Consider the following 22,713-nt stretch of genomic DNA (forward strand, 5'->3'; position numbering starts at 1 on the left):
CTTCTCCTGCAGCTTCCAGAACGTGTCCGCCTTCATGGCTGTGCCGAGTCGCGTTAGAAAGCAGCCCCGGACCTTACCTTTGAATAGCACCCTCGTCGATATCATCACTTTGTGTGGGGGTGTGTCTACCTCTGAGGGCTAGTATTCCTAATTTTACAATTAGGGAAAATGGGGACACAGAAGGTTTGCACAGTTTGTGCAAGATTATAAACAAAACACATTTTATTATAGTCCAGACCAGAGCTGAAGTTTCTCTTCTAACACCAGTGCAGTTTGTTTCTTGTTACTTGTTTGTTCATTAGTGTATTTTTAATAAATCCCTTTTCCCCTACTAGACTGCATGGACCAGGAGAGCAAGGGCTGTGTCTGTCTTCGAGCCCCACCGTGTCCTCAGCACACAGAATAATATGTAGCTCGTGAGAGGTGCTTTGTAAATATTTGTTGGACAGACGTCTTTATCCAGCTACAAATGGGGTTTAAGCAGAGGATCCGGGAGAGTCAAGGAGAAGGGGATTTCTTCCTTTCACTGCCACAGAGGGAAAAATTCTAACCAGCTGTGTTTAGTCGTGCCTTTAATTATTTTCTATTTTATACCTAACAACTGCAGTAATTTGGTTCTGAAAGTATATAGTGCAGATCATGGGAAGATGTGGAAAGGCTTCAGTCTCCTATTTAGGAAAGCTCAGGTCCTCTAAAATCTCTGGAGTTGTTTGCGAGGGCATTTGTTTCACAGATAATTCATATGACTTCATTCTTTCTCTGTGCTCAATTTTAGGGGAAAAAGATTTTTTCAAAAATGAGCTATTTTCATCAGGCATAAATCAGATATGCTGCTTCCTGAATAGAAACAGGTTTAGTAAAAAACTGATAAGCCTGGTATTTTAGGAAGTTATGATTTGTGAGATAACCTGAGGTTATTCTGAAGCCCCTTCCAGGGTTCAAACCTGCAGATGCAAAGGCCCTGCCTTTTACCACCATATGCTTTGCTGAATGAAATGCCAACCTTTTCGGCAAGGGCTTCTTTGTATTTTGTCTTTCTCTTCCTTACGTTTTTCAAGTGAAATTTCTAAGCCTTCAGAAATGTCCAGACTGACAGAAAATCACATTTTAAAATATGTCAGACTTGATTTTAATTAGTTGGTCCTGGGTGACTCAGTTGCTCAGAGAGAGAAAGACCTATGATCCTAATTTTAAACTTTGCTGATCAACAAAAATCCATTTCTCAGGAACGGCTGGGTCTGGGACAGACAGTAACAAGACTCTGATATTTTCATTTGTAATCTTTATCCATGAGGGCATCAGAGAGTTGTGCAAAAATTAACGAGCTGAACATGGAGGTTCTATTTCATTCAGTAAAAGAAACATGTCATTGTTTAAATGAAATACATTCAGGTAAAATTCACTGAAAGATGCAAGCATTTTATTATCATTCATTCGTTAACTGCAAAAAAACAGTTCAGAGAGGTTAGAGAGGTCGCATACCTTTGTGGTAAAAGTATTATGTATATACACACACACACTTGAATATGGCTTTAACATGGATTCCTAATAAATTTAAATCTAATTAAATGATAAATAATTATAATTAATAATTAAAACTAATACAAAATTGATAGTAAATAAAGAAATCTGATTAAGTTTAATTCTGATAAACTTTATTCTTATGAAGATAATGGTCACTACTATCATTATTATTACACAGACTCTCCTGACTCTCTTTGTATAATGCAGGGAAAGCCATTTTGCAAATTGACTGGTCAAGTTAATTTAAAAAAAAAAAAAAACTCCTTTCATTTAGCAAAATAGCAGTGAATTCACAAACTAAAATCTTTGGCAGTAGCCGTAGTGAGAAAAACTGGGCAGTCTTTTCACGAATTATGTTCGTGCATACATCTCTATTCTAAAAGTGATGTAGGGGCACCTGGGTGGCTCAGTCAGTTGAGGTTGAGCATCCGACTCTTGATTTTGTCTCAGGTCATGATCTCATGGGTTGTGGGTGGAGCCTCCAGGCAGGCTCCATGCTCAGTGGGGAGTCTGCTTCTCTCCTTCCCCCCTCCCTCTGCCCCTCCGCACGATCTCTCTCTATCTCAAATAAATAAATCTTTAAAAAAATGGTTTTTTGTGGGTTTTTTGTGGGTGTTTTTTTTTTTATTTTTTTTATTGTTATGTTAATCCCCATACATTACATCATTAGTTTTAGATGTAGTGTTCCATGATTCATTGTTTGTGCATAACACCCAGTGCTCCATGCAGAACGTGCCCTCCTCAATACCCATCACCAGGCTAATCCATCCTCCCACCACCCTCCCCTCTAGAACCCTCAGTTTGTTTTGTTTTAAATAAAATCTGTTTATTTACTCAGTAAATATTTATTGGATACTTAGTCCATGCCAGGCACTCTGCTAAGCACTGGGGATACAACAGTGGGAAAACAGACAGTCCTTGTCCTCAAAGTGATTGCAGTCCAGCTGGGGAGACAGATATTGATCATGCATATAAATATAATGACAATTCTCACTGGTGTTTTGAAGCGGTGACATCTAAATTATCACCTGAAAGATGAGTGAGTTGGCCAAGGGAAGGGGCATAAAAGATAAGACATTCTGGCTAAAAAACAAGCAAACAACATTTACAAAGTTCCCTGAGCAAATAGGCTGGTCGAGGTGAGCAAGACTGAGGATGTGGCTAGAATTCAGTGAGGGGAAGAGTGACCAGAGATGGAACTAGAGAAGCCATGGGGGGCCATTGTTCAAGGCCCCAAAGGCCAGTGAAGGATTTTTACCTTTGTGCTAAGAGCACAGAGAAGTGATTGAAGCATCCCAAGTAGAAGACAGACATGAATTAGTAAGTCAAGGTCAGCACACTGAGGGTTACTGAACTCAGCACTTTCAACTCCTAAGTCTTTTCCTTTTAAATCTTTTCCAAACCGGTTCTCAAAGCCAGCACATCAGAAGACCTCTGGCTCCTCTGTCTTTCCCCTCCAGTTGTTGTTGGGAGGGAGGTTTTCTGATTCCTGCAGATGTGCCCATTTCTCTCCTAAGAAGCCTGCCCTCTGTTTGAAGATGCCTTTATGCAGGAGAGCTCCACGGGCCAGAGAAGGGCTTTGAGGCTTCATGTACCAGGTTTCGGCTGTGAACTTGCTTGCTCTCTCACCATCTTCATTTATTTAGCAGCTCTGATGGGAGAAGCAGGTGGGAGGTTTGCCACAACTGTGTGCCTGCAAACAAAGCCCTTCCAAGAACATTTCCCTGAGAGCCTCATCACCAGTCTGGCCCTCGTTCTTTCCGTCTTTGATTGGATTTGTGAAACTTGAAAAGACATCCCACGGGCTCGTTTTTACATCGCAACTGTATTATGGCTGGATGTTGCTCTCAGAATTTCCTGCTGCCTTCCTTCTTAGAGACTCTGGAGACCAGAGCAGGGCATTACAAGGCTGTCGCTCAGAGGATGTTCAATACAGTCCCACTTAGAGAGAGCTGGACATTTATCTTAGCATTTTACACACACTACTTAAATCCTTGTTATTGTGCCCATTTTCTAGGTGGTGAAACTGAGGCTCAGAGTGTTAACTAACTTGCTTACAATAAATACTGGTGCTGAGACTTGAGGCGCCAGATTTGACACTAGTGCTATGATTTTATTTAAATTTTTATTTATCTTGAAGCAATCCTCCTGGTTGTCAGGGTGGTTTGTGAGTAAGCAGTCTAACTATAAATCTAGCATCTCATTAAAAAGAGAGATTAAGAAAAAGGGTGGCATTTATAAGAAAACCTTGCAGTATTTGTATAGTCACATCGTTCTGTACCATAAATAAATACTAAAATATGAATACACAGATTCAAAGGAAATTTAAGAATCTCTTCAGAATATATAACTTCACTATGAAATATTTTCCTTCATAATATTAGTGAATGTTATTCAAATTTCCACTAGCAACTTTTTGGCTGTATGGTGGAAGTCATATGAATGAATGAATGAATGAATATTAAGATCTCGTAACAGTCTGAGTACAACCTGAGAATTTTCAAAGGGAGACAATGTGTTCTTTATTTATATGTGACAAGAATACAAGTTTCAGTGTCATTAGATGGCAGACTTTGTATGAAATTAATAGGTTCTTTCTCACATGGGAAAATCAAAGAACTCTTCTTTAATTGGACAAAATTAATGACAAACATTTAAGTGCGTACAGAGTGAAGCTCAGACTCCACAGGCTGTCAAAGGAGGCTCTTAATAATCTGGCCTAACACCTTCCTGTCCCTCCCTTGCAGGTGTGCAATACAGGTGTCCCCCTACTGTCCCCACACCTCCATGGCCCTTACTCTCCGGTCACCTTGTCTTTCCTAATCACATCATCTTTCATACCCATATGCTTCTTCCTAAACCACTTTATTTAGGTCTGATTGACATAAAAAGGAGTGCATATTAATGTCTACAAGTCGATGAGCTTAGGGATAAGTATATCCCCATGAAACCATTACCATCAAGACCACAAACGTATCCATTACCTCCCAAAGTTTGCTTCTGCCCCCGTTATTGTTGTTACTTTTTTGTATGTGTGTGTAGTAAAGAACACTTAACATAGGACCTACCCTTGTAGCAAATCTTAGTATATAGTGCAGGAGGAGGACATTATGCTAAGTGAAATAAGCCAGGCAGAGAAAGACAAATAATGGATTGTCTCACTTACATATTAGAATGAAGTAGTCGAATTCACAGAAGCAGAGGATGGAATAGTAGTCGCTAGGAGCTGGGGAGAAAGAGGAGGAATAGGAAAGGTGAGGGTTAAATGGTACAAAGTTTTAGTTATGCAGGATAAGTCGGTTCTGGAGTCTACTAGACAGCCCCCATGCTTTTGCATGTATTGTTCCCTTTTCTTGAAATGCTTTCCTTCGTTATCTAATGAGTTAGGACCAAGTTCAGATGTCACCTGTTTTGTGACATATTCCTTAAATTCCTCCTTAATTTCTCCTAAGTGACACAAATTACTTCATCTCACATGCTCCCATAGATTCCTGTGCCCATGACCACTGGACCATATTGTATTGTTACAGTTGGTTCACATCCATTCTGCTTGTTAGACTTTGTGACATCTGAGACCAAGATTTCTAGTTCCTTGTGCTCTTTCTCTCTCTCACTCTCTCTCAAATAAATAAATAAAATCTTAAAAAAAAAAAAAGATTTCTAGTTCAACATTTAAATTCAATATATGTGTTGTTTTTCTTTTGGGTTTCAGGGATCGTGGTAGGTACAGAGGACATATTGGTGACTGTGATATGATTTTTGTTCTTGGAAAAGTGTGCAGGCACTGACAGAAATAGGCATGGAAATGGATCAAGCCAATGCTGTGTGCAATACACAGTCACAGAACTATGCTTCAGGAGTATAAAGCATAAGGAAAAGAAAGGGTTCTTCACCCAGACTTGGATGGGAGGGATTGAGATAATGGCTGAGCCAAATCTTGGAGGGCAAGTAGAAATTAGTCAGACCAAGAAAGGTACTGAGGAAGGAATGGTATTTCAGAGAAAGGGAAGGCCTGAAAAAAATACTGAGGCATGAGACCACAGTGTGTGGTTAGGGCAAAATAACAAGCCTCTCGGTATTGCTGGAGAAGAAATTAGCATGTAGGAAGTAGTAACAAATGAGGCAGAAGAGGGATCTGTGTGGTAGATGGTGTGAGGGAGGTAGGGACAGAGTCTTCCACACTGCTGAAGAGCTGGGTGTATCTTATAGGGGAGAGAAGACTCTGTGACTGTTTTTGTAGAAGAATAAAGCATTCAGATGAAAAAGAGATTGTCCTGACTGAAGTGTAGAAAAAGCAAAAAAGGAGTGTGTGGGCAAGGCTATGGCAGCATTTCTCCAAGAGAGATGAAGAAGGTTTGAACTCCCGGGTGGCTCCGGGGAGGCGCAATCACAACAGCATCCTCCACAGGTGTGCAATATATCTTTGTTGAATGAACGAATGAATGAATGAGTGATTGAAAAAGCTAAAGCTTAACTAGCTTATACCATGGAAATTGTGACATTGAGACAATATTTTATTTCCACCAGAGTAGGGTTTTCAATTCACTCTGTTCAACACTAAATGTAATCAAAACTTGGCAGTTAGTTATAAAGTTGCATTGTCAACATCAGTATGGCGCCCAAAGTGGCTAAACTTGATTTTTGGGAGGGCAAATAAAAAATTTACTCTTCTTGTGTATAAAACACAGCTATATAAACAGTATATCAGCAGAAACACAGTCTATCTGTGGTATATCATGGAGCAGGAGGGAGAGCAGAAAAAAATATTCTTAAAGGCTCCATAGAGGGGGCAGTAATGAAAATGGGTTAAGAAATGGCACTCTAAAAAATTATTATAACTTCAGTAGCATCAGCTAGTTTTAATCCAGGATATTGACTCTTTTTGTTCAACATAATTCTACTTAAGACCATCTGAGTATTTGATTTTCAACCTGGCATTATTGCTTGCTTTGTCTTTGATATCATACTGACTTTAGGAAAATATATCTGAACAGAAAAATAAAAGTATTCCCACGACTCAGAGAAATGGCATTTTGAATGTAAAACTCATTTTTTACCTGAGGCCCACAAGCCATTCCAAAAGGATGTCTCATCGATCCTCAGAGCAGTCTATTTTATAGGGAAACAGAGCAGAGCACTCTTAGGTTCTAACATCTCCCTGTGGGGATGATAATTAGTTGCTCTAAATTCAGGCCCAGGAATTTTAATCTTAGAGTAGCAGAAGGCATCTGAGGAGCTGTTTTTGTGGTGGTCATGGTTCTAAGATGGGAATTGGTTGTTCTGGAACCTCCTGTGACCTAGTACCTCAAGGAATCTGGTGAACCAGCTACTCAGTTAAGGTCAATACAGAGTCAACACTGGCCTCAGTGTTATCCCATCCATGCCACCTCCCACCTCCCACCCTTTCTTCCCAGGAAATGCCCAATTCTGATGCTTTGTCTGCAGAAAGTCTGCCTTTTCTAAAATGCCAAGGTGATACTGCATTCACGACACAGAGATATCATCTGCTCCAGCAAGTCCAGAAGAAAAAGTCATGACATTCGAACCCAAGTGGCTACACACACATTGCCACTGCATCTGTCTTTCTAATGAACTTGAACACACTGCATCTGTGCTGAGGGATCCAGATTTTTCACTGTAAGGTAGAATTATCTTCTGAAACTGGTGCCGAGAAGACCACATCTCTCCACCTGCCAGTCTATTCTCTGAAGGCATTGGGCCTGTTAGATCCATGTTATGCGCTTTTAGGAGCAATTGGATCCTCCTCTATCTGGGTCTAATGGGAAAAATGTATATGCTGAAAAACATGGATCAGACTTTTTAAGGGATGACCCATCAGATTTATGTAGTCCAAGGCAGTTGAGCCAGTTTTGCCTTGATGGCTTGAGTTTGCTTAGACTAGATTTGCTTTCTGAGATCTGGGGAAATGCACATGTATTACATCCTACACTTTGGCTTCACAAACCAAAAGGGGCATGGTTTCCTTTTTGTGCTGATTATCATGATGATTACATGCTCCTGATTTTCCTTCTACTTCTGTGCCTACTTCTCTTTTTCTTTTCTTGAATCGAGTTTTCCAGCCAACCCTTACATGCTGCTGATCACATTTTCGCCTCTCCTTCTATAAAATCAGGTAACCTTATCTACTCTCATAGCTCTAACTATGCTATGTGATGGCTCTTGACAGCTCTGTGTCCTGAATATCACATCTGTACTTACCTACCAACTGAGATCTCAATTCATGTGTCCCAAAGTCACTTCAAAATCAATGTCTCAGACCAAACTTAGCACATCCACTGGAAAGACTTCCCTCCTGTCTTTCCAAGATTAGAGAATGATGTCCACCTGCCAGAATACTGCTAGCAATCTAGGCATCCATCCATGGCCTCTTTCTCCCTCTCCATCTCCATCCCACCCACACTAAGCAAACATCATTTTATCTCCTCAGTTCCTTTCAATTCTCTCTATGGCTGCTGGTGCAACGTAAGCTACCACTGTCTCTGGTCTGGATGACTTTGACAGCTCCCTAATTGTTACTCCTGCCCCTACTACAGTTCTGTCCCATTGATTGGCCTACACTGAAGGGAAGCCACTCTCTCCAAATCACAAATCTAAGCTTACGATTTCCCTAGTTAATAGCTGACAGTTCTACATTTTGAAAGCCCTCTTTCTTCTGGTTCTTATCTCTTATCTCTCCAACTTAAGGCTCCCTTACATTTTATGATGTAACTACTCTGAGATTCCTACCCACCACCTCATTCTCTCTTCCCCTTCTCCCCTCTCTCCGTCCCTCTCCATCTTCCCCAAGCATTCAAAGTTCACATCGATTTCCTCACACTTTCTTTGATGTCGAACTGTCAGCTCTCAGGGCTGCTTGTTTATGCATTCCCCATGTAAACCTCCCTTCCTGACACTTGGAGTCAGAGTAGGTGTCACTTCTGTGTGCTTCAGAGGATACTGCACGGCCATATTAACATCACCTGTGTCTCCCTGACCACGTGCGCTGCTACTAGGCACACACCATACTGTCTTCCTGATCCTCAACATTCAGGGAGCAGCTTCTGAAAAGTTTTCCCTGACTTCTCAGGCCAGACTCAGTGACTCACCTTTATGCTTTCATGGTAATGAGTCATCTTTTTTTTTTTTTTTAAGATTTATTTGTTTATCTTAGAGAGAGAGTGAGCACAGGCAGGAGGGGCAGAGGGAGAGGGAGACAGAGAATCTCAAGAAGGCTCCCCGCTCAGCGCAGAGCCCGACATGGAGCTCAATTTCACGACCCCGACATCATGACCTGAGCTGAAACCGAGTCAGATGCCTAACCGACTGAGCCACCCAGGCGCCCCTGTAATGAGTCACCTTTATGATGAAAGTCAGGTTGTACTACTCTTCCCCGCGAGATGTTCCAAAGCCTCCCTGTTTCACTCAGAGTAACCCTCAAAGCTCTTAAAATGGCCTACAGGGCCCTGCAGGCTCTGCCCTCTTGCTTCATCTTTTACTACTCTCTCCTTCCTTTTTCCAAGTAGGCATGCTACACCCTTAGGGCCATGGTGGTAACCAAAATGCTTTCCCTAGATATTCACATGACTCACTCCCTTGTGTCCTTTAACTTTTGCACAAATGTCCCCTTATCCATGAGGTCTACTAACCCACCCTATTTTAGGTTGTCATCTACACCACCCCTCTCTACCTGCACACTCCTACTCCTTTTTCGTCCCCATTTTTATAGTGCTTATTCCTTCCTATCAAATGATATCATTTATTTATGATTATTATTTATGATTTTCCCTCTTCGTTCTGATTGTATTATGTTAAAACTTTTTCTTTATCCACTTGCCCACCACCAAATCATGCACTCTTTGGATGCAGGGGTTTTTGCTGTTGTATCTATTTACAGTACCTAGCACATTTCCTGAAAATAGCCGGCTCATAATAAATGTTCGTTAAGTACATGTATTCATCTCTGACCTCACCACCCCATAGCTTTGCAGGGTTGGCAATCACACCATGCCAAACTAGAATGTGAGTGCAAAAGTGTCGTTTTCTTAGTGGAAAAGCTGCCCTGTAAACTCACACATCTGAGATCTCCAAAGATGAAAAATCCAATACGGACCACTATGGTGAACGTTTCTCCTGCAGAGTCCCTTCAGAGGTTAAAAATTTACCATTGTCCGTTTGGCTTTTTTCTCTATTCTGTGTCTATAATTGGGGCATTTATTTTGGTACATTAGAAAACTAAAGGAGGGGCGCCTGGGTGGCTCAGTTGGTTAAGCGACTGCCTTCGGCTCAGGTCATGATCCTGGAGTCCCTGGATCGAGTCCCGCATCGGGCTCCCTGCTCGGCAAGGAGTCTGCTTCTCCCTCTGACCCTCCCCCCTCTCATGTACTCTCTCTCTCTCATTCTCTCTCTCAAATAAATAAATATATAAAATCTTAAAAAAAAAAAAAAAAGAAAAGAAAAAAGAAAACTAAAGGAAAGCCTGGGTAGCATAAGCTTGAAAAATAGTATCTTGCCTTCTGTGACTTCTCTTTTTCTTTCCTTTCTCAGAGCTCTTCCTGCCATGATGCAGTGGGTTCGCACTCAGAAGCCGGGAGAGAGTGGCATCAATATTGTCACTGCTGATTTTGTGGAACTTGGTGATTTCATCAGCACTGTCATAAAGCTCAACTATGTCTTTGATGAGGGAGAAGCCAACACTTGATAGTACCATTCGGAGCATCCATGAGTAAGACAGAGAAGACTCATTGTATTAGGCATATTATCTATAAACACTCTGATCTTCCTATTCCACTGGGTCTCTGAGGGGATTAGACTGGTAGTGGGTGGGAAAAGGGGGAAACCATTTCTTCAGTGATTGTTATCATACTGCATTACTATAAATATTTCATTTCCCATTTGATGAGCAAAATCTGCTTCTAGTGTTAGGGATAAAAAAAGACCAGTGAATTTTGTTTTTCAGAATTAGTCTTTGCAACGTATAACTCATGAGTGTTTACGTGATTGCATTTCTGATTTCAACCTAGGGCTCCTACACTGATTTCTCTAACTGAACCTTTCCACTCCCTCTCTCGCTCGCTCTTTTTAATCAGATGCCGTACGGGACTCAAAACAATTGAATGCCCAACGTAATGTGTACTACATTGTTGTATTGAAATTTGTTTTTGTGAGACTTGGTATAATATAATATCCTCTAGTCATCTGCAATTGGTCCATCATTGCTAACTTTTGGTCATAGAAAATATGCATCAAGTCAGTTTCCCTGCATCAGTAATATTGGAGGACATAATCAGTAATTTTTGTGTTATATGAAAATAACAGTGTTTCACAGTATTTCTATTTAAGGCAGCTATAAATATAGTGTAAAAACTTTTTTGGAAGAACAATTAGTGCCAACTCTGTAGCAAAAGATGGGGGAGGGGGGAAGAGATGGATGCCATTTTAATTCAGGAATCTCTTAAATAATATTGCCCAGCAAATGCTCAGTAAATGAAAAATTATGACAAATGTGTTAAAATTGGGCAACTCTGAAAACAACTCTTACCAAAATCTCCCCTGACAATTCTCTTGATTAAAAAAAAAAAGGTAGAAAAGAAAGAAGAAATAAATAAAAGATTGTGCAAGCTTTCGTATGAAGTTGGGATCTACAAACATGTAATTCTAAATCCCAGATTTTGAGGAACATATTTTGAGAAGCTTCGATTCAAATTTTTACTTGAAGTTGAGGAAAGAGGAAAGATGGAAGAAAGAAATAGAGCAGTTTTTGAAACGATGTCCATAAAATCTCAAAGATCATGAAATGTCTTTAGGATATTCTTACATACACGTGATCTGGGCAGATGCACTGAAAATTAACACTGACCCATCATTTCTGGGTTCTGTCCTACCCCAGGATAGAGACTGGGGCAGAAGCAAAAGTTTTACAAAACATTTCAGTGTCCCAAGATTTGATAGTCCAGGTCTACGGGGAAGAAAAATGGTAGCAGGACTTTGAGCCTCGCTTCCTCCGTGGTGTCTTTGTGATTTTTGACAACGCTAAGATGATTTTTAAAAAGCACAATAACCCTCAACTGTGTGCCTCACAGGAATATTGCGAGGCACAACTAAAAATCTATAAATTCCTGAAATTCTTATAATTATGAATTATTTTATCTTCATGTTTAGAAATAATTGCAATAATAGTCCCTTGGGAAAATGCGGTCCATGCAAAGTAGGGCCATAGGAAAATAAAAGCATGCCCTCAGTTTTTAATTAATTTAAACATAGAGCATGTGGTTTAATCTCTTAGACCTAGGCAAGGGGGTTGATTATGTCAAGATTGTGAATAATCAAGAGCTGGTTATAAGATTATAAATACTCATTGTCAAAACATAGTATTTATTAGCAGCTGCAGGGAAGCAAGAGAAATTGTTTATACTGAAGAAAATGTTTATGCAGAGTGTTTGGTCTGCTCAGTAGACCTGGTAGCATGCAACAGTTCCACATGCCAGTTGTGTGTCTACATCTCACCACGCACAGGATGCCAATGTCTACCCATCCTGCCAGTGGACAGATACAAATGCACACAGACAGACACACAGACATGGGCAAACACAGCCACAGTTCTTCTTTTTAAGCAAAAACACTGATAATATTCAATCATTTAATTTTGAGACTGAAACCCTCAAGGTATGAAAAGAGTGATAAGACCTTTGAAAGTAGAGTGGCTGACCATATTCAAATATTTTTGTAAAAATATTCTAGCTTGGGACTTAATTATTTACAAATAGAGTTTTCCTTCCATCTTCCCTCCTCTTGCGGTTTATTGTCTTTTTAGCTCTTTCACCTGCTCTTAGTGTGCAATTGAATATGAATCCTTTTTAAAGGACTATGGATTATTGAAATTTGCTTTGTGAGCAGACTTTCTCTCTGACAATTCATTATTCATCCCTCAGTAGGATCTTTAGCCAAGCACACTTGCAATGACACAAGGATTTAACTTATAAATATGACAGAAAACAAATCTTTCAACATATTAATGAAGAACGAATAAAATATAGAGGTAACTATGTTGTATTTTCTTGAACTTAGATGCTTTCTTATAATGTTTGCTTAGAATTAGCTTTGTCATATTTGTCGTTTGGGTGCTGGAAAAAACAAACATGCTGAAGCTTTAGACTAATTGTGCAGTTTTTTAACTGGAGAAAGCTTTTTATTGCTATTAATGATATGCACACAGAAACCTTGACAGAAGGTACTTTCAAGTCAATGCTATGGTTTCCATGTGGACATACAGTCCCTATGTAGCAGGCACCAAGAATAAGTGGACTTGCCTTAATTTCTAAAGGAGGGAACAGGTAGAAGTGAACTATGGGTCCTCCAGCTAGAGGGAGAGTCACCAGGAGGGAGTCCTTGGAAAGGGGAATGGAGAGAAGGCGCCTTTGGCTGTTTTCTGTCCATTGGCCCTGCCCTGGAGCACATTTAGGGAGCAGGCTGTGGGCCTTAAATAAAAAGTGGGGGTGAGGACTAGTATTATGCAGTCAGAGCTTACCCTCAGCCTATGCTCCTTTGTCTTAGCAGGGCATTGTCTTTCCAGAGAGCTAGGAACACAAGGGCTACAAATAGGCCCCAAGATAGTAGGAGATACATCTTGGTGCACTTTTTTTTTTTTTTTTTTTTGCTTTTTCTTGAGACTTTATGTCACAAGTCCTGCAAGGCAAAAAACAGAAACAAAATCCAACTTTTACCCAATCTGCAGCAGGAAATCAAAGAAGCGGGTGGGATGAGGGGGAAATACGCAAAGAATATCATTTTTTGGGTTTGCTTTCCTGTCTGTAATTTTGAAGGACCGAAATGGTGAACACTCCTGCCGTTATCATTTCTGTCTCCCTTATTACTACACAATCATGTGAGTGCAGAGAATGAGGAGCCATCTTTTAAAAGCCTTAGGATATTCTATATGATGACCTCAATATTCACTTTCAGCCATACTGGGAAAACTCATTTTCATGGAGCGCCACCTAACAGTGAATGTACTGGAGCATGAAGTGTTTGGCATGTGTACGCCTGTATGTGTACACAAACACAAACACACACACACACACACACACGGGATACACATCTCACACACACACATTATTCAAGTTAAAACTGCACTCTCTAATCACTCAACTTGATTCTATTGCCATTTGAACCCTTAAAATCAATATTTCCTACATTAATGGGCATAAACATACTTCAGATATTTAAATATTTAAGAGAGAAAGAAATCACTAGAAAACCGGTGAACAATGAGACCATCATAAATAAGAAATGCCTAGCAGTAATAGTCTAAATACATTGTCAATTATACTTCAAGCTGGAGAATTGAAGATGGACTTGAATATAAATTACAAACAAACACTCATCTTTACTTAAAGTTGTTTTAAGTTCGTTGAGGTCCTGACATGTTTTAGCCAGTTACCTGTTCAGGTTCTCCCCTGTGAGCATTCCAGACTGGAAAGTTGAAAGTCTCAGGAAATGCATGTTCTCATGAGTTTCCCGTTCTATAGTTTTACAGATTCAATGACACAATCTCCTAACATTTGGTTACTCATCCAAATGAAAGAAAGCTCCATAGGTAGAGTGCTTGAGTTTTGAATTGCTAACAGAAAATAATGCACAGTGTCCCTCAGGATATGCTAAGCAAGGTTTTAAAAAGTATTTTATTTTACAGCACTTTAGTCTTTTCAATTAGATTTCAGTGACACAGTGGTGTAAATGCTATATTTGCCATAACTTCTTGGTGGCTCCTGTGTTACACACAATTTTAAACAATGCTCTAAATTGTTTGTTTTCCCAACAACATCAATAAAATGTTCTGTAGAATTTGTAAAATGTATTGATTGAGTCTGTTGAAAATTGTGCAGTTTTTATTTCATTTGTGATACTATTTTGTAGGTATTAGTTCTAAATGTATATTTGTATGAGTCAAAAGTATGTGCGTAGGTATTAGTTCTAAATGTATATTTGTATGAGTCAGAAGTATGTGCTTGTATGTGGTTCATGTGTTAATATATTGTATCTTACAAAAAAATCAAACTTATCCTAAAGAAAAAGGGCACATTATGACCAGCCTTAATTCATTGCCATTTTTTGTTGTTGTAATTTGGGATTAAAATTTAAAGAGAAATTATGTTTTTGTTTAAAATGGTCTTTAAAAAAAAAAAAAATCATATGAGGAATGTGCTTTAGAAATTACCTGAGTTCCCCCAAGCATAAATAGTTAAGCTTGTGGGGCACCTGAAGCTTCTCAAAAGTTTCCAATGTCAGTCATTTATTAACTTCATTATCAGGCAAAAACTTAGATTTCACATTTGTTTCCATCAGCAACAGAACCAGTACACTTCAAAAGCTGTTCTTCCAAACTTGGAACCATGTGAGGATAAGTTTTCCATAAAAAATTGTTTCTTCAATTTTTCTTTTTAAAGATTAGATCTTCTCAGTTAAGATGAACTGCCTAGGTTCTATGAGAGTCACTAAAGACCCATCAACATTAGGTGGTTCCAACATGGTTCCCTTCTCAAAACACAGGCATACAATATCCTTTTACACCTTTGTTATCTGCCTACGTGTAATCTAGTAATGGAAAATGCATGACTAGTTCAAGGACCTGCATGAGTTGTCATGCTCAAAGCAAAAATGTTGTAATCTTCCTTGAGCCTGGGATCTGGGTGTGGAATAGTAATCAGTCTTCTTATTTCTCTTCTTTCTCTATCCTCAATTATTTCTTTTCCATATTTAAGCTTGCCAGATAAAACACAGGACACCCAGTGAAATTCAAATTTCAGATAAGCAATATTTTTTAGTATAAGAATTTCCAAAACATTTCATAAGACATACTAAAAACTTATTCATTGTTTATCTGAAGTTCAAATTTAACTGGATGTGTCCTGTATTTTTTTCCTCTGGCAACCCTATCTATCTTGCTTCTCTCTCTTTTTCAGTTGGGCTCCCTATAAAGGGTGAGATTCTACCTCCTTCTAAACCCCTATATTATATCTCATGGAAATCTATAGTCCTAATACCCTTCATGAAGGAAAATGTTGGTCCATACAAAGTTCCATGGTTGCTTTACAAAAGACCAACTCAAATAGAGACGGCATAATCAATCAAGCAACTGCCTCTATAAGATTAATGCCACCACATTCAAAATTTCCCTTTACCATACCATTGCAAGATCCAGAGTCTCCCCTACTAACCCCTTAAGTAACATTCCCCAGTAACTGGGACACCCCAAAACACACTACACATTAAAAATTCCCTGGAAAGTGATAGCACCTTCCAACTCAATACTGGGACCTCTTTTAAAATTCAATTTCTTCTTCATTCGGAGAGGTAAACTAATTCATTACTCCCCTCATTAACACCCTACCACAAATTACTTTTATCAGTTTAGAACCAATCATCTATGGAACTATAGAAAATTTGACATAGAAAAAAAAAACTCTCTTGATTGCTGAAAAAAGAGAGGAAAAGAGCCTGGGATATAGATATATAGATATAGCCTCAGGAGACTGGGTTGGAGTTGGGCAGGGGATAGAATATGGACCCTGACAATGAACCAGTACCTGCCAGGGAGATTTGCCAAAGCAAATTATAACAACCAGCATTTTTTTTAAGAAATTGAAAACTCAAGACACCCCAGGGTAAGAACAATGAGATCTAAGGCCAGTTTCTAGAACAGTTTGCAGAGAATAGAATTATGTTGGAATTCCTAAAATAGAGTTTTCAAAGACCATTGTACCCAACAGTGAATCCTTGATGTGGTCTGAATGTGGATGGAGTTTGGGAACAGTTTTGGTACCTACTTCTTCTCTTGAAATTCCTATAAGTGACAAGAAAATCCAAATTCCTTAATATAACATTTCCATCTCATGGTCCCTGCTTGCACACATTTGTATTGATTTGCTTCATTTCTAAAGGATGGGAGTTTGCAGAGCTGGTGACATTTCCTTCATTAGACACCAGAAATTCACCAGAGGGAGATAGATCTGTGCCTTCTCTTTTTAGGATCTGGTCATTGATACTTTAATAAATGTGTTGTAAAGAAAATATATGCCTACCACTGTTCTGTTTAGCAAATGTGAATTTTTTGGATAAGATTGTTGTTCTTAATGTAAAAAAAAAAAGTTTCTTTGTATCCAGTGAAATGCCTAATAAAGTCTTGGTACCAGTTATCTTTATTTTTTTCTTTCATACTCATCAGTGCTTCATTATAAGTCCAAAACTAGATCTCTTAAATAGAACATGACTCAGAGCATGAGAAAGTATAATCATTTTTTTAAAATATGAATCATCATATAAGGATTTCCTCTGTGAAAGGATATATTCTCCACCAATAAGGCAATGCCATGAATATTTCCATTACATCAAATTAGATAGCTCTAAAGTCTGATGCTCTTAGCTTCTGATATTACCACAAAGAAGACCAATATCAATATAGCAATATTACTTTAATTTACTATTATTATTATAAAATGCCATCTTGAGGTTAAAAGCTTAGGGTGAAGGAAATCTACTTTTGCTGAATCTTCACTATACCCAATGCATGAAACACTATTTCAAAAAGGAAATTGCCTTTGTATTTCACCAAATAAACCCTATGTGCTGAGGTTAAATCAGACTTCAAACAAAATTTAAGCATTGTAATAGTATTTTAAAGACAATCCAGCCAAACAAAACAAAACAAACAAACACACAAAAAAACATATGGTCTAAGATTATTTGGGGGGTTGTACTTGGACATAAGTCGCCTCAAAAGTTGTGCTTGTTAGATACTTTGGTGGGTTCATGACATTAGAGGATTTCTATTTATAAAGCTGTAATGATTTCTACATTTGTGAAACAGTGTATATCTGCAAATAATACTCCACATAATCATATCTTTGTCCTTAACATAATATTGCTATAGTTTATCAGAGCCACTATTCATTTACTCAGTTATTCAGCAAACATTCTCCAAGTACCTGTTGTATGGTAGGCTCTCCACCAAGCACTACAACACATTTTTAAAATGTTCCTTAGGAAAATGGATGAAGCACATCTTTGGTACTTTCTCAATGGAGCGAACAGTTGGCATCATTTTGTCCTTTAACAAATAAACAACAAACATACATTTATTCTCAACGAACTTTTCAAAATAATATCCCCGGATAGAAGAGCTGTTTGAACGCAGTTGTTCCTGCAAACCTAAAAAGAAAAGGACAATTTCTGCAGTAAGTATAATTGGAAATAGGTTGGTCAGGTCCATGTGTTACCGAAGAATGGATTCCCCCTGTCTCCCTGCCACATTCCCTGTCATCATGCACAGGAGTACTTTGTACAAGCGCAGCTGCCCCATTTGACCTGTGGCTCTAAAACAGTGAAAGCAGAGGCTTCATCTTTTCTCCCTCCTCACCTCCAGGACTTCAGATGAAACTTTTTCTTGCCAGGAGAGGCTGACTTCGTAAAGTAAAGCAGACCCCATAAAGAAGTGTCTCTTCCACACAGGGTAAAAATGGTGATGCTGTCTAGATCAAGAGTGAAAACATCATCTGGAATTGGAGGAAATGCTTCTTTTAAAGTAAAAAATAAGACTGTGGCTTACTAAGACTGTGATGGACGGTTTCAGCATTAGCTCTCTCAGCATGTGCTTCACCAAAATCCTTAGTCATAAACCATAATAAAGGCTGCACTGGAATTAAGCTCGAGAAGCAAACCTCAACGTAACTAGGCATCTTCCACCGTATTCATCCTTCGGTTTAGTGAATAGAAGTATTCCTGGAACCATCTGGAGCTAGCTGTTAAGTAAAGGTGAACCACATTAAAACCACATCGAGTTCTAGAAAGTGGGATTTAGTGCCCTAAGTGACAGGCAGAGGAAGGAGGTGAAGAAGTCCAATGCTGGCGCTTCCTGAAGAACTCCTTGTCAGAGCCCTTATTCTCCCCTCACACTTTTTACCTCATAGAAATGTGTAAACTTGACCTCCTGGGGTTTTACCAAGAAATAACTGAGAGAAAATCTTTTGCCTCAACACAAGTGCTCAGCTATTATTAAATTGTGCTCTTTCATTTTGAGAGGAAATTGTGTCTGCAGACTGGTTTTTATTTTGGCATGAGGAAAAGACGGAAAATATTAATATAGAACCAATGATCCTTTTCTCATTGGACTATAAGATGATGAGTCTTTGACTTAAACTTTGACAGGAAGAGGCACATCTTAGCTCTTTCCGCATTCCCAGGGCATGGGAGTTATTAAAACATGTTTGGAAACAATGAAATTAAATTGTGAGTAGATGTGACCCAGTCAAATGGTGGACAAGTGCTTGAGAAGGGCCAGCGCAAGCTGAGCACTGTTTGGTTGAGGGGCTTCAAAAAAGTACAAGGCGGGGGCGCCTGGGTGGCTCAGTCGGTTGGGCGACTGCCTTCGGCTCGGGTCATGGTCCTGGAGTCCCGGGGTCGAGTCCCGCATCGGGCTCCCTGCTCGGCAGGGAGTCTGCTTCTCCCTCTGACCCTCCTCCCTCTCATGCTCTCTGTCTCTCATTCTCTCTGTCTCAAATAAATAAATAAAATCTTTAAAAAAATAAAAAATAAAAAAAAAATAAAAGAGGTTTGCAAAACAGAATGTCAGTATATTCCCATTTCTACAGAAACAACTTTACACATCAGACAGAAGGGCAAAGTCCTAAAATATGAGCAGGGGTGGGATACAGTTTCAAAAATTTTCTTCTCATTTGTCTGTATATTCTCAATTTTCCACAATGGACATCTATCATTTTTGTGATTTTCTTTTAAAAAAGTGTATTTTCGGGGCACCTGGGTGGCTCAGTCGGTTAAGCGACTGCCTTCGGCTCAGGTCATGATCCTGGAGTCCCGGGATCGAGTCCTGCGTCGGGCTCCCTGCTCGGCGGGGAGTCTGCTTCTCCCTTGGACCATCCCCCCTCTCATGCTCTCTCTGTGTCTCATTCTCTCTCTCTCAAATAAATAAATAAAATCTTTATAAAAAAAAAAAGTACAAGGCAGTATCCTCCACCTCTTGTATTCCTTGGAGAAATACTAACAACATCGGAGGAATTTAGGGGGAATATATACTCTGTGTTGTTCACTCCAAATGCAGAAAAACCCCATCTCTTAGCCATAAAGTCAGCGCAGGCGTGGCAAAGAATACCCACCCAGCCAGGGGAACTGGCTTATGATGCATCTATTAAAAAGAGCTGAGAAGGGGTGAGGGAGGGGATTACATTGAGTTTTGTTTTGTTTATATTATATTATTTTTATTATGTTCAGTTAGCCAACATATATTTTGGTTTGGGGTTTGGTTTGGGGTTTGTTTTGTTTTTGTTTACATTTTGAATTTTGACAAAATCTCTTGCAGAATTTTCCATGCTTCTTCTACTTCTGGATACAAGTGGGGTTGCACGGATACATTAACTAGAATTCCACAGACTCCTGCTTCTACACAAGCCTCTGCTCACACACCCTTTTGGAAGATTTCCCTTCCCCACACTCACCTGGATACCCAGGGGATGTTTCCTGCATGCTTAATAAAAAACTCCACATTTTCCGGCTGCTGGCTGTTGTTATTTCCTTGATGCTTGATGCTCACTTCAGCCTCCAATCTTGGCCTCTCTTCTACCAGATCCAAGAATCTGCTTATCCCCAACTGGGCATGACTGCAAAGGTAAAGCCCTCAGGTGCCAAAGGCCAAGGATTGAAGTAATCACGGCCGAACGCAGGCAGGTGTGAAATGCTTCTCCTCCCTTTATGTTGCATTCTAACAGAGGGACTCTAGCATCCTGATAGTTACCCAAAATCAGTTTTCTCTCTCTCTTTCTCCTCCCCGCTCACCCCATTTTCTATGGGACTGGGACAAAAATTAATTCCAGTGACAGCCACCATGCTGTTCTCAAAGTCACTACTCCCTTCTGAGGACCACGCTTTCTTTCTGGTCAAATTTATCTTCGGGGCACCTGAGTGGCTCAGTCAGTTAAGCATCTGCCTTTGGCTCAGGTCATGATCCCAGGGTCCTGGGATCGAGCCCCGCATCGGGCTCCCTGCTCAGTGGGAAACCTGCTTCTCCCTCTCACTGAGTTCCTTCTCTTGCTGTGTCTCTCTCTATCAAATAAATAAATAAAATCTAATCAATAAATTTAAAAATAAATAAATAAATAAAATAAAACAACACTTTGAAGTCTTAACTTTTCCATGAGATTGACTTTGGGGGAAGGACTATATGACTGGATCTTTAATTTTAAAACCAATTTGGGTGGAGGAATTACTACTGGAAAAAAAAGGCTATGTAATTAAAACCCTTTTGTTTCCTAAACCTAGTCAACCTGAAACCACCAATAACTACTGGTTACTGGTTTCACAAATCAGTTTTATGGGTTTGATCAGTTTAATAAATCAGATTTATTTACCCATCGATATGAGAGACCACGCAGAAGATGAAACGTGGGTCATCTTACCAAAGGAAAACAGAGAGCTGTTACAGAGTTCTGTGGAAGGGTGGAGTTTAGATAGAATTTCAATGCAACACTATTTTAATACACTTGAAGCAAGTAAGGCTGTGTAAAGAGTCTGGACTACAAAGTGGACCCAGGGTCCTATTGCCTTTGGCCTCCAAAGAAGATAGCTGTGTGAGAAACCCACTTCTCCAAAGCTCTGCTCCTGGGCTGTGAGTAGAGGCTGCTTTCTTGTATCAGAGTGACTTAGATCCTGCATGCAGGAGTGGGATGTCTCATTCTTACTGACAGAATTTCAAATAGCCACCATCACTCAAGAAGGGTGTTCTTAGGGCACTTTAGAGCCATGGTGTGTCCTTGGGAGAAACAGCATTTCCTGTTCACTTTGCCAAGCTGGTTTTATCTCTGCCTGTTATTCCAGCCTGATGAATGGCCAGGCAGATTTTACTTTCTCACTCCAAGCTAATTCTTACCTTCTCAATTTGTAAGTGATAGAAAGCTAACTCAAATTAATTTAAGTCAAAAAAAAAAAAAAAAAAAGGAGGGGGCTACTTCTCAGTCTAATGGAAACTGAAACAGAAGCTGCTTTGGGATAACTGGATGTGGGATCTTACACAGTCTCATGAGGGCTTGAATTTTCTCCATCCCTTAGCTTTACTTTCCTCTGCATTGACTCTATTTAAGTAGAGTTTTCTACATTGAGTCAAGATGACCAACGAGCACTTCTCTTTCCTAGTAACTTCAAGCAAGAAACAGAATTGAATCTGACTGCTCTGAGCTGGGGCTGAAGTCAATTTCCCAATCAAGCCCTGCACAAATGAGAATGGAGTGGGACGGGAGATGGTTGCTTACAAGGATAATCGAAACTCTGCTACGAGGCGTGAGAAGGTGCTCCCATCAGGCACCAAGACCGATGTCCTCCACCAAGGCTTTCCTGTCACCTCTGAGATCAGGCCCTGGATGGGGGCACTGCCTTTCTTCCTCCTCAGGTTGGCCTTGATTGCCTTGACTTCAGTTCTGAGTCCCAGAGGAGATAGGAAAGTAAAAAGTAACATTAAGTAGATGTTTAACTTTTATGTTTTAGAGGTGGGTTTTTTGTTTGTTTTACTTTTTTATTTTAAATAATTTCAAACTTACAGAAAAGTTGCAAAAATATTTGAGAAAACTTTCACATAGACTTTCCTTGGAGTCATTTTTAATTAATTTCTTTTTAATGTTAGGCTCTTATCATCTGGGAAATAGTATGTTTTAAGGTATTATTCACATTCCAGAAGCAATTGAGATGTCAGTACTGAAAACTTTAAAAATCTACATCCCTGAAGCCATTCATAATAAAGTAGGTCTTCATTCAAAATGCACAATATACTAGAGCACCATGAGAGTATAAAAATAAAGTCAGTGGTTTGTATAAACAGAGGAGAGAGGAAAAACCCTAAGATGTAGAATATAGGAGAGGATGTTAGGTGCACTCTTTAGTCCAAACAAGATGCAGGCTAGAATTCGTGCTGTGGGGAAGTGACAGGCAATTCTGAGCAAGACTGTTTTCAGAAGAAGGTAATACAGTGAAATTAATGGTTTTATAATAGGAGAAATTATAGCCTTGGTAGTACCAAATCATTTCTCCTTAATCAACACTAATTGCAGGAGGTCCAGAAGTCATCAGCTCTGTCCTTGGGGTCACTGTTGAAATTATGGGCTGAACCAAATCTACCTGATATCTGAGATAAAGCAG

General features: G+C 39.5%; 1 protein-coding gene across 2 annotated transcripts in view; it reads left to right on the plus strand.

The window, feature by feature from the left end:
• The window catches only part of PLCXD3 (phosphatidylinositol specific phospholipase C X domain containing 3), a 205,800-nt gene that overhangs the window by 150,987 nt on the left and 32,100 nt on the right, over positions 1 to 22,713 (plus strand). Inside the window, exon 3 of one of the 2 annotated variants that reach the window (XM_045904153.2) lies at positions 10,069 to 16,715. The exons of the other annotated variant lie outside the window; for it this stretch is intronic. Within the exon in view, the coding sequence (XP_045760109.1) occupies positions 10,069 to 10,222 (154 nt within the window). The 3' untranslated portion in view covers positions 10,223 to 16,715. Of the gene's footprint in view, positions 1 to 10,068; positions 16,716 to 22,713 lie in introns of those variants that run through there. 2 annotated transcript variants of the gene reach the window in all.

This window comes from Mirounga angustirostris, unplaced genomic scaffold, assembly GCF_029215605.1.
Source record: "Mirounga angustirostris isolate CCGP_5_RB_7025 unplaced genomic scaffold, mMirAng1.0.hap1 SCAF_7, whole genome shotgun sequence".
In the NCBI taxonomy this organism is placed as follows: Eukaryota; Metazoa; Chordata; class Mammalia; order Carnivora; family Phocidae; genus Mirounga; species Mirounga angustirostris.